The sequence below is a fragment of the Amblyraja radiata genome, chromosome X (genome assembly GCF_010909765.2).
Source record: "Amblyraja radiata isolate CabotCenter1 chromosome X, sAmbRad1.1.pri, whole genome shotgun sequence".
Lineage (NCBI taxonomy): Eukaryota > Metazoa > Chordata > Chondrichthyes > Rajiformes > Rajidae > Amblyraja > Amblyraja radiata.
Genome location: NC_045999.1, coordinates 6,804,178 through 6,817,367, shown reverse-complemented (window position 1 = coordinate 6,817,367; position 13,190 = coordinate 6,804,178). Strand labels below are relative to the sequence as shown.

The window sequence follows — 13,190 nt, the reverse complement described above, 5'->3', positions numbered from 1 at the left end:
CTTGCTTCCGGGGGTCGACTGTACGGACTTTGTACATTCCCTCTGGGACCACGTGGGTTTTCTCCAGGTGCCCCGGTTTCCTCCCGCACTCCAAAAACGTACGCATTTTGTAGGTTTAAGAAGGAACTGCAGATGTTGGAAAATCGAAGGTAGACAAAAGTGCTGGAGAAACTCAGCGGGTGAGGCAGCATCTGTGGAGCGAAGGAAATAGGCAACGTTTCAGGGCCGAAACCCAAAGGAAATAGGTAACGTTTCGGGTCGAAACCCGAAGGGTTTCGGGACGAAACGTTGCCTATTTCCTTCGCTCCATAGATGCTGCCTCACCTGCTGAGTTTCTCCAGCACCTTTGTCCGCATTTGTAAGTTAATTGGCTTCGGTAAATAAAATTTAATTGTCCCTAGTATGTAGGATAGTGCTGATGTACGGGGTGATTGCTGGTCAGCACGGACTCTGGGGGCCAAATGGCCTGTTTCCAGGCTGTACCTAAAGCCTAAAGTTTCCCTGCAGTCTTCTGACTGCTGGGTTGCTTGCATCAGCCTGACAAAGGGATTCGCAGTTTAAAGTCTCATCTAGCAGACAGCTGAATAATGCTGCAGGATGGGTAATAAAAACAGAACTGCAGAGGCTGGTTTCTTGCTTCCAGTCCCCCCCCCCCCCCCCCCCCCCCCCCCTCCCCACATGCTACAATCAGTCTCTAGAAGGGTCCAAGCCCAGATCATTACCTATCCATTTCCTCCACACAGATGCCACCTGACCTGCTGAGTTACTACAGCATCTTTTCATCTATCTGCAGTAAGGGTGTTGGCCAGGGCTTTGGTGCTGAAGAGTCTGGAGTTTGATTTAACCACGAGTTCAGTTTGGAGACACTGATTGGAAACAGGTCCCTCGGCCCACCGAGTCCGCGCCGACCAGCGATCCACACTAGTTAATAATAATAATAATGGATGGGATTTATATAGCGCCTTTCTAATACTCAAGGCGCTTTACATCGCATTATTCATTCACTCCTCAGTCACACTCGGTGGTGGTAAGCTACTTCTGTAGCCACAGCTGCCCTGGGGCAGACTGACGGAAGCGTGGCTGCCATTCTGCGCCTACGGCCCCTCCGACCACCACCAATCACTCACACACATTCACACACAGGCAAAGGTGGGTGAAGTGTCTTGCCCAAGGACACAACGACAGTACACACTCCAAGCAGGATTCGAACCGGCCACCTTCAGGTTGCCAGCCGAACACTTAGCCCATTACCCCACTTTCTCACCCACTCCACACATACCCAGGGGATAATCAGCCTGCAAACCTGGGACGGGGGGGGGGGGGGGGGGCACCAGGAAAGAGGGGGGAGGAAACCTGAGCACCCGGAGTGAACCCATGCAGCCAGAGGGCGAACGTGCAAACTCCACGCGGACAGCACCCAAGATCAGGATTGAACCCGGGTCTCTGGCATCATGATGGAGTGGCTCTACCCACTGAGCCACCGTGCCACTCCGAGTTCCCTGTATGTATTTTAACCATTCAAGTCGTGTGGGGGGGGGGGGGGGGGGGGGGGGGGGGGAGGGGGGGTACTACATGTTAATTCCCATTCACCTCACTGCTGTTCCATTAAAATCACTCCTGCACATTTTACATTTTGTTGTTCAAATGCCTTTGCTTCATATTGTTTGTCTAAGTATCTATAAATACTTCCACCCGCACCACTTCCAAAATTATTCTCATGAGATTGCAGATGCACAATGTGAACAAAAGAACACAATATGCTTTAGTTTGATATCACTTATTGCAGACAGCGGTGACCTGAGAGACGTGATCCGTGCTAAATTATATCCGGGAATCTATCGGGCCAGATCGAGTTTCCTTCCTGAATCCCTGGACTGCATTGCAGTGTAATCTGATCCCCATCAAATGGACCTACTGCCTCCAGCCACGCCATAAAAGAGACAGATGTGATACGTCTTGCGCTGTTTTTCCTCCTGACTCACACAGGCTGAAATTGGGAAGGACGGCACTGGCCAAACTGGCTGACCGTTTTGACATTCAGCTGAGATGGCCGGGTATTGTGCAGTAATTTTCCAAAGATATGCAGACAAATATATCTTCATCAAAACAACGGCAGGGTAAATCTAACTTGGCTGCACTGTAAATCCACCCACATTTGACTTTTCTGCTCATCGCCCTTAGAAACATAGAAAATAGGTGCAGGAGTAGGCCATTCGGCCCTTCCAGCCTGCACCGCCATTCAATATGATCATGGCTGATCATCCAACTCAGTATCCTGTACCTGCCTTCTCTCCATATCCCTTTAGCCACAAGGGCCACATCTAACTCCCTCTTAAATATAGCCAATGAACTGGCCTCAACTACCTTCTGTGGCAGATAATTCCACAGATTCACCACTCTCTGTGTGAAAAATGTTTTCCTCATCTCGGTCCGAAAAGATTTCCCCCTTATCCTTAAACTGTGACCGCTTGTTCTGGACTTCCCCAACATCGGGAACAATCTTCCTGCATCTAGCCTGTCCAACCTCTTAAGAATTTTGTACGTTTCTATAAGATCCCCCCTCAATCTTCTAAATTCTAGCGAGTCTATCCAGTGTTTCTTCATATGAAAGTCCTGACATCCCAGGAATCAGTCTGGTGAACCTTCTCTGTACTCCCTCTATGGCAAGAATGTCTTTCCTCAGATTTGGAGACCAAAACTGTACGCAATACTCCAGGTGTGGTCTCACCAAGACCCTGTACAACTGCAGTAGAACCTCCCTGCTCCTATAGTCGAATCCTTTTGCTATGAATGCTAACATACCATTCGCTTTCTTCACTGCCTGCTGCACCTGCATGCCTACTTTTAATGACTGGTGTACCATGACACCCAGGTCTCGCTGCATCTCCCCTTTTCCTATTCGGCCACCATTCAGATAATAGTCTACTTTCCTGTTTTTGCCACCAAAGTGGATAACCTCACATTTATCCACATTATACTGCATCTGCCATGCATTTGCCCACTCACCCAGCCTATCCAAGTCACCTTGCAGCCTCCTAGCATCCTCCACACAGCTAACACTGCCCCCCAGCTTTGTGTCATCCGCAAACTTGGAGATGTTGCATTCAATTCCCTCATCCAAATCATTAATATATATTGTATACTCTTCATTGATACTCTCGAGTGACTGTACAACAGACAGCCATGTAGTAAAGAACAGAACAGCACAGAGGGCTGTGGAGATGAAGTCAATGGATATTTTTAAGGTGGAGGTAAAGGTTTTAAAATAACTCAAAACAAAGTCTGAGACTCTCTCCTCCCAAGTTGTCCTAGGATTAAAGAAACACTAAGTGTTTAGTCCACAGGGTGTAGCCCAGATATCTGAAGGAATGATTACATAGTTCATCTTTTAGTTTAGTTTAGTTTAGAGAAACAGCGTGGAAACAGGCCTTTCCTCCCACCAAGTCCGCGCCGACCAGCGATCCCCGCATATTAACACTATCCTACACACACTAAGGACAATTTTTTTATATTTACACCAAGCCAATTAACCTACAAACTTGGACGTCTTTGGAGTGTGGGAGGAAACCGAAGATCTCGGAGAAAACCCACGCAGGTCACGGGGAGAAGGTACAAACTCGGTACTGACAAGCACCCGTAGTCGGGATCGAACCCGGGTTCTCTTCCACTCCCTCTTCTCCCCTCTCCCATCAGGCAAGAGTTTCAGAAGTGTGAAAACGCACACCTCCAGATTCAGGGACAGTTTCTTCTCGGCTGTTATCAGGCAGTTGAACCATCCTGCCACCAACTAGAGAGAGGTCCTGAGCTACCATCTACTTCATTGGAGACTTCATCGGACTATCTTTAATCGGACTTTAGTGGACCTAATCTTGCACTAAACATTATTCCCTTTATCCTGTACACTGTGGATGGCTCAATTGTAATCATGTATAATCTTGACTGGATAGCATGAAACAAAAAGCTTTTCACTGTACCTCGGAACATAAAACATAGAAACATAGAAATTAGGTGCAGGAGTAGGCCATTCGGCCCTTCGAGCCTGGCACCGCCATTCAATATGATCATGGCTGATCATCCAACTCAGTATCTCGTACCTGCCTTCTCTCTCCATACCCTCTGATTCCCTTAGCCACAAGGGCCACATCTAACTCCCTCTTAAATATAGCCAATGAACTGGCCTCGACTACCCTCTGTGGTAGAGAGTTCCAGAGATTCACCACTCTCTGTGTGAAAAAAGTTCTTCTCATCTCGGTTTTAAAGCATTTCCCCCTTATCCTTAAGCTGTGACCCCTTGTCCTGGACTTCCCCAACATCGGGAGCAATCTTCCTGCATCTAGCCTGTCCAACCCCTTAAGAATTTTGTAAGTTTCTATAAGATCCCCTCTCAATCTCCTAAATTCTAGAGAGTATAAACCAAGTCTATCCAGTCTTCTTCATAAGACAGTCCTGACATCCCAGGAATCAGTCTGGTGAACCTTCTCTGCACTCCCTCTATGGCAATAATGTCTCCTCAGATTTGGAGACCAAAACTGTACGCAATACTCCAGGTGTGGTCTCACCACGACCCTGTACAACTGCAGTAGAACCTCCTGCTCCTATACTCAAATCCTTTTGCTATGAAGCTAACATATCATTCGCTTTCTTCACTGCCTGCTGCACCTGCATGCCACTTTCAATGGACTGGTTGTACCATGACACCCAGGTCTCGCTGCATCTCCCCTTTTCCTAGTCGGCCACCTAGTTCGGAACACGTGACACTAATCACAAATCGGTCACAGGGGCGCAGCATTAGAGTTGTGTAAGCCCCTGTCCCACGAGGCGAGTTCACCCAAGAGCTCCCCCGAGTTAAAAAAAAAAATCAAACTCATGGTACTTCATCACGAGTATTTTTTTACTCTTGGAAATTTTTCACACTGTTGAAAAAACTTCACGAGTTTCCGCGTTTCCCGAGTACCTGCCGTTAGCGTTACGAGTCGCTACGAGACATCCACGAACTCCGACGTACCCGCTACGTACTTACCACGAGTTTGATTATTTTTTTAACTCGGGAGAGCTCGTGGGTAAACTCGCATTGTGGGACAGGGGCTTACGCAACTCTAACGTGTAACGCTTTACAGCGAATGCAGCGCCGGAGACCCGGGTTCTATCCTGACTATGGGTGCTGTCTGTACAGAGTTTTCACATTCTACCCGTGACCTGCGTGGGTTTTCTCCGAGATCTTCGGTTTCCTCCCACACTCCAAAGACGTACAGATTTGTAGGTCAATTGGCTTGGTAAATGTAAAAATTGTGCCTAGTGCGTGTAGGATAGTGTTAATGTGCGGGGACTAATACCATTTATGCTGAACTGAAAGCGCCAGCAAAGATATAGTAAAAAGACACAAAGTGCTGGAGTAACTCAGCGGGTCAGGCAGCATCTCTGGAGAACATGGATAGGTAACGATTCGGGTCGTGAACCTTCTACGATCTGAAGAGGATCCCAACCCGAAACATCATCTACCCATGTTTTTCCAAAGATGTTGCCTTTAGAAAGGAGATGAAGAGGAATTTCTTTAGTCAGAGGGTGGTGAATCTGCGGAATATGTTGCCACAGACGGCGGTGGAGGCCAAGTCATTGGGCATTTTTAAAATGAAGGCTGACAGGTTCTTGATTTGGAAGGGCATTAGAGTTAGTGGGGAGAAAACTGGAGAACAGGGTTGAGAGGGGAAGATAGATCAGCTATGATTGGATAGCGGAGTAGATTTGAGGGGCTGATTGGCATAATTCTGCTCTTATGATTTATGAACTTATGCCTGACCAACTGTGTTACTCCAGCACTTTATGTCTTTCTTTGTAAACCATCACCTGTAATTCCTTGTTTCTACAGCCAAGGGAGGCACAGTGGCATAACGATAGAGCCTTACAGCGCCAGCGAACCGGGTTCGATCCTGACTACGGGTGCTGTCTGTACGGAGTTTGTACGTTCTCCCCGTGACCTGCGTGGGTTTTCTCTGTTTCCTCCCACACTCCAAAAACGTACAGGTTTGTAGGTGAATTGGCTTGGTATAAATGTAAAATTGTTCTGAGCGTGTGTAGGGTAGTGTTAATGTGCAGTGATGGCTAGTCTGACTCGGTGGGCCGAAGGGTCTGTTTCCTCACTGTATCCCTAAATTAAACTAAACTAAACTAAAACGAAAAGATATAGTGCCGTTTTTCCGGGACAAACTAGTTAGCTGACTGAGGGCCAGGGACAAGGATCTGGGGCCTTCTGCTTGAAACCACTCTCTGCGGATTAGATTATTTTTGCAGAGTGGACATATCCTATTGTCTTAATAGCTCCTCTTTACCACACTGGAGCGAGGCTTCCCTCACTAATGGCGCCCAGTTGCAAGATCAGTAACGGAAAATCAAAACCGATGCATAATTTAACAGGACCTCGAGTGCTGTTTGCAACCGGTCCATTTTTAAAAATGTATTAATAGAAATCTAGGTGAAGGAACAAGGTTAAAAAATACTGCAGAACAGATAGAGGAGGAAAAAAATAGATGGAGGTGGCGGTGCCAAGTGGTGAGGTAAGGTTTAATAAGACAATTTATGGGACGCACTATGTCCATTAACTGAGATCCGTTGGGCATCTCTCTCTTCCCTCTGGAGTCAGAGGGCAATGAGTTCAAGTCCCACTCCAGGGACCCTGTGTGTCTTGTACAGTCTAACTGTCCTCATTAAAACTCGTGTGATTTACTTTAGACTTTAGAGATACAGTGCGAAAACAGGACATTCGGCCCACTGAGTCGGTGCCAGCCAGCGATCACCCCGTGCACTAGTACTACTCTACCACTAGGGACAATTTACAATTTACCCAAGTCAATCCTGTGTGTCTTTGGAGTGTGGGAGGAAACCACTCAGGGAAAGCCCACGCCGAAACAGGTAGAAGGTACAAACTCCGTACAGACAGGATTGGACCCAGGTGTCTGGCGCTGTAAGGCAGCAACTCTACTGCGCCTGTCCCACCTGGGCGTCATTTGCGCGTCAAATATGCGACATCATTTACGTGTCACAATGCATTACGTGCGCGTCATGGCGTGTGGTGAGGCGTGGTGGCGTAGATAGTGACGTGCAGTCGCGCGCGGTGCCCCAGGGTTTTGGGATTCACAAAATCTTCGCCCACCACCTGCGTGACGCGCAAATGATGCCCAAGTGCGACAGGTCCTCACCGCTGCTCCACCGAGCCGCCCGCGTGATGCTGACTTGTTTAAGGCAAACTTTGAGGGAAGAAAGAGCCAGGATATCGAAGAGTTTGGGGAAGTAATCCCAACGGTTAGTATTTAGAACATAGAACAGTGCAGCTTGGCCCACTATATCCACGCTGAACATGATGCTATGTTAAAATAATCCGCCCTACCTGCATGTGATGGGTATCCCTCCATTTCCTGCAGATCTCTTTGCCTATTTAAAAATCTCTTCAATGCCACTATTGTATCTGCCTCTACCATCACCCCGGGCAGCGCATTCCAGGCACTCACCACCTTCCGTGTACAAGAACTCACCCTGCATCTCGCCTTTAAACTTTGCCCATCTTAAACTACACCCTCTAGTCTTTGACATTTCCACCTTGGGGTGAAAAGGTTCTGACTGGTCTACACTATCTGTCCCTCTTGTGATTGCATATATTTCCATCAGGTCTCCCCTCGGCCTCTGGCACTCCAGAGAAAGCAATCTAAGTTTGTCCAAGCTGCCCTTATTGATACTACCCTCCAATCAAGGCAGCAGCCTGGCAAACCCCTTCTGCTGGAAGATGAAGGCATGGCTACAATGTGAATGGGCTGGAGCACAGAATATTTGTGGTGTAACAGACTGATGGGGTTGGAGGACTGGAGGAGATTAAAGTGGGAGGGAGGTGAGAGGTCGTGAATGGATCTGCTAACATATCCAAGCATTTTATAATTGAGGGTGAGACGAGAGTAAGCTACCAAGCGCAGGAAGAGTGGGTGAGTGAAAGTGTGGAGGAGGTGGCAGTGACTTCCTTTGGGGTGAGCTGGCAATGGAGATGGAAGCAGGTGGTCTTGGTGGTTGAGAGGATGTAGGTCAGATGCTCAGTTTGGGGTCGGGTATAGTGCACAGATGATGTGCAATATTTACTTCATGTTGAAAAATCTTCACGAGTCTTCACGAGCTTACCGCGTTTCCCAAGTACCTGCCGTTAGCGTTACGAGCCGCTAAGGGATGTCCCAAGCTCCGACGTACCCGCTACGTACATTCTACATGCTTACCACGAGTTTGATTTTTTTTTTAAACTCGGGAGAGCTCTTGGGTAAACTCGTATAGTGGGACAGGCCCTTAACACTATCCTACACACATGAGGGTGGGACAATTTAGAATTTTACCAAGCCAAGTAACCTACAAGCCTGTACATCTTTGGAGTGTGGGAGGAAACCGGAGCCCCTGAAGAAAACCCACGCAGGTCACGGGGAGAATATACAAACTCCATACCAACAGCGCCATTAGTCAGGATCAAACCTGGGTCTCTAGTGCTGTAAGCCAGCAACTCTACCATCTGCACCACCGTGCCACAAGTGTTGTGGCCCGTGATCACCAGGTTCAAGAACAGCTTCTTCCCAACAACCATCAGGCGCTTTAACACTGCACAACACTAACCCCAACCTCAACATTTATGATCTTCCATGGACTGTCTTTGCACCATGGACTTCAACTTTCCACTGTTATAGTTAATGATTCAATTCAATGATTCAATAATACTTTATTCACACCTAGATACAGCGAAATGCTTTGTACTACATACAAGCCGGTAAATTAAAATGGCAGAACTCACCCAGGCATCACTCACATTTCTGGAGCCGACAAAGTTACAAAAGTTCACAGAACAGTCCTATCTCCTGCGCGTGGCTGCAGATAGCCCCCTGTTGGGTCCCCCTTCATTGTTGGTGGCCCCCCATTGTTCTCTGTCCCCCCCCCCTTCTTTCCTGGTGCCCCCCCCCCCAGCGCCAAGTCCACCCCCTTCGTTCTTGGCGCCAGTTATCTAGCATTAGCAAGTTATTGATTATAGATTATTAGACATTTATCTGTGTGTTGTTGCAGTAATGGGCCTGTTAAGCTGCAGCAAATAAGAATGTAATGGTCCCCATTCCCAGTACTCATGGCAATTAAACGCATTCACGACTCTCTTGGCTCCAGTGGGCGAACCATTGTTTTTGTACTGCATTTGCTGCAGAACCTTACTCTGCATTGAAAGGCTAAAGGCTATTTCCTTTCCCACAGGATTAATAACAAGCACATCCAATGGTACTCCTGGGTCTATAAAATGCGATGGGAGGAGAATGTCTTGTCTCCTCAAGCTCATTTTGCTATAATTAATGGTCTACTCCAAACCCAAAGATTTTCCTCACCCCTTGCATATCTATGTACAGTCTAATCCTCCACAGTGTTACGTTACATCTGCCTGCAATGTGAGAAAATAAATCCTGTTATGTCTGCTTCTTATTATCGTTGCACCAGCTCTTCCGACGGTATGGGGTCTACTTTAACAAGGTCACAGAGAGAGACCACTGTTTACTACCTGTGGTCGAGGCAGCTGCAGTGTGAAAGGAGTGGAGTTCAAACCTTCCCACTTCAGAGATTGTGCCAGACAGTGACACACGCCATCAACAGCAATCAAACACTCACACGCATTCCCTGCAAGTACTGACTCATTCCAGGAAATGTCTCCAAATTAGGATACTTCTCGGAGTCCCCCCTGCTGATTGAGGCTTAGCTTGTGGACAATCTACAAACACTCAGACAATCAAACACTCAGATCAAAATCATTACAGGTACTTAAACTGGAGGTAGAGAGATTGGGGGAATACACAGAAAATGTGTTGAAGTCAGCACAGTTCAGCTATGATCACATTGAATGCTGGTGCAGGCTGAAGTGGCAACTTGTCCATATTTTCTTGTATTCTATGGTCTTCTGCAAATACTAACACAGTGCTCTGGTCCCTTTATTGATACTAATACCCTCTCTCCCAATAAATTACAATGCATATATTTGGCTAATATTCCAATTTGCAAACCACAGTTTCTGCCCAGCAGAGTGGCAAGAAATATTTATATTGATTCTATAGCAACAGCAGTCAAGTCCATTGTATTAATGGGGGGGGTATTTAGCCAAGCACTGAGAAATGCTGCCATTTTGGGCTCCAGAATTCCAGGATTCTGAGCAGTAAATTTGCATCGTAAAGTCCTTCATTAAGAAAGGACAAATCTTTTCAGTTTAAAGCAATGTTATGGTTTCAAGCACTTCAATATGCCTCCCAAACAATTTAGTTGCTGACTAGTTGTTAAACCAGAATGGGGAGAGGGGGAAAAAACAACAGCATTAGCAATATAACCAAGTATTATTCAACTATATGGAAAACTGCTAGTGTCAGAGGTTCTGACCAAGTTGCCAGACCTGAGACATTGTCTGTTTCTCTTTCCACAGATGCTGCCTGATTTATTGCATTTTCACTGTATTCTTTCTTTTATGTTAGTAACTTTCAGTATTATTTTTGCAACTGTCTTTGATGTTGGAAGTAACTGACTGGAGTACTTCACCACAGGTAATCCTTGTTCCAGCTTTTGACAGATGCCATACCATTTCCTAAGGAAAGATATTAGCTATAAGGGCACCAAAATGTGTTTGTTCGAGGAGATACTTAAAATGTAACATTGCACCACCTTGATTAATTCCGAAGCTGCGACAGTTTTAATATGATACAAATATGAAAGGCGTGTCTTTGTGACAAGGCTATACATCGGGAGATTGTCAGCAGTAAGCTGAAGGGCAGGATTTCAAGGGAAAAGAGTTTTCCACGGAGCCCCGGCCACAATGTATCCCTCAATCAACATGGCCAAAAGACAACATCTAGTCACTGAACTTGCAGTTTGCAGGAACTTGCAATGCACACATTGTCTGACGTGTTAGCCACATGTACTAGTCATGTCTCTACTATGTATTTCATTCCCCTTACATGTTTTTCCTCTACCTGCTAAATTTTTGTAAGGTGTCCTTGAGACTCTTGAAAGATGCCCATAAATAAAATTTATTATTATTATTATTATTATTATTCAAACAATAGCAAAAGTATTTCATTGTTTGCAGAAAGTCCAGAGACATTCTGAAATGTTAAATCTTCCTTTGCAACCATCATAAAATGAGCAAACAAGCACAATTGACATGCACAAACATGCACAGATGAGCAAACATGCTCCTGAAGTACTCTTTTCTCCAGAGATGCTGTCTGACCCTGTTGAGTTACTCCAACTTTTTGTGTCTATCTTCGGTTTAAACCAGCACCTGCAGTTCTTTCAAACATATGCACAATCATACATACTTTGTTGATTATCCCTGGTAAGTGATAGGAGCAGAATCAGGCCATCAAGTCTACTCCACCATTCAATCATTGCTGATCTGGGGTATCTAAATCTAAATCTTATTAGTTATTTATGTTATGACATCGGATGGAAGCTGCATACCAAATCTCGTTGCGCTTATGTGCAATGACAATAAAATATATTATTATTATTATTATTATTATGATATTATTACATTATTATTATTATTATTATTATTTTTATTATTTTTATTATTTTTATTATTATTATTATTATTATTATTATTATTATTATTATTATTATTATTATTATTATTATTATTATTATTATTATTATTATTATGATTATCTACCATAAGAGGACATGACTACAGAATTAAGGGACAGAAGTTTAGAGGTAACATGAGGGGGAACTTCTTTACTCAGAGAATGGTAACGGTGTGGAATGAGCTACCAGTTCAAGTGGTGGAGGCAGGTTCGTTGGTATCATTTAAAAATAAATTGGATAGGCATATGGATGAGAAGGGAATGGAGGGTTATGGTATGAGTGCAGGCAGGTGGGACTAAGGGAAAATAATTGTTCGGCACGGACTTGTAGGGCCGAGATGGCCTGTTTCCGTGCTGTAATTGTTATATGGTTATAAGGTTATATCTATCTATCTCTCCCTCCTAACCCCATTCTCCTGCCTTCTCCCCATAACCCCTGACACCCTGTTTAAGAAGAAACTGCAGATGCTGGAAAAATCGAAGGTACACAAAATATGCTGGAGAAACTCAGCGGGTGCAGCAGCATCTATGGAGCGAAGGAACTTCGCTCCATAGATGCTGCTGCACCCGCTGAGTTTCTCCAGCATTTTTTGTGTGTACCCCTGACACCCTGTTCTCGGAACATTTCAGGGTTGTGGAAGAAGATAGTTTGTTTTTTATTAAAGCCTATTTTCCACGCTGTTTTTTTTTGTCCTCACCTTGCTCAACGTGGAGGATCGCTGCCCGCAGCTGGTCATCTGTGCTGATCTCGCCGATGACTATCAGGATGTAGTGTGTGTGGTTGGGGCGGGTGGCCGCTGTCCCTGGTGCTGAAGTTGGAGCGCCTGCAGCGGGCGGTCGCTGTCCGTGGTGCTGAAGTTGGAGCGGCCGCGGTGCTGAACCTGGCTGGGCTGCAGCGGACAGTCGCTGTCCTTGGTGCTGAAGTTGGAGCGGCCGCGGTGCTGAATCCAGCGGGGCTGACCCGGCCGCTGTCGCCATCGCAACCGTGTCAATCAGCAGCTCTCCTCCCTCCGGCTCGACCCTCTTATGCGAGCCGGCTTGCTGATGCATTGGCTACAGCCCTTGACAGGCATCCGGCTGATGTCAACCACAGCCTATAGAAGTGGGAGACAGGCGGGACTTGGTGAGGTTGTGCGCACACTCACACACACACACTCTCTCGAGAGAGAAAGTGCAAAGTGTTTTCTTACATAAATTCTGCGTCAGTGCAAGTGGAGACTGATTGTGGTGCATTGAGAACGTATATGGGCGTGAGCAGTGCGCTTTGCAAGACTCATGGTCTGCATTTCAACTAGCTATGTGCAGAAAGGAACTGCAGCTGCTAGGTTTAAACTAAAGGTAGACACAAAATGCTGGAGTAACTCAGCGGGGCAGGCAGCATTTCTGGAGGGTAGGAATAGGTGATGTGTTGGGTTAAAGACCCTTCTTCAGACAGAAGATTGGCCCCATCCTGAAAGGTCACCTGTTCCTTTTCTCCTTAACTCAGCTGTGTGACTCGCTGAGTTACTCCAGCATTTTGTGTCTATCTACCTTTTTACTTAATTCGGATTCTAATAACATCCTTCAATCAGC

The 13,190-nt window shown here is 46.1% G+C and overlaps 1 protein-coding gene across 1 annotated transcript in view; it reads right to left on the bottom strand.

Annotated features, from left to right (window-relative positions):
- LOC116968225 (microtubule-associated protein 1A-like) overlaps positions 1-12,625 on the bottom strand; it is a 101,832-nt gene extending 89,207 nt beyond the window's left edge. The window contains exon 1 of the mRNA XM_033014904.1: positions 12,317-12,625. Coding sequence (XP_032870795.1) covers positions 12,317-12,596 — 280 coding nt within the window. The 5' untranslated portion in view covers positions 12,597-12,625. The remainder of the gene's footprint in view (positions 1-12,316) is intronic.
- Between the last annotated feature and the right edge of the window lie 565 nt (positions 12,626-13,190).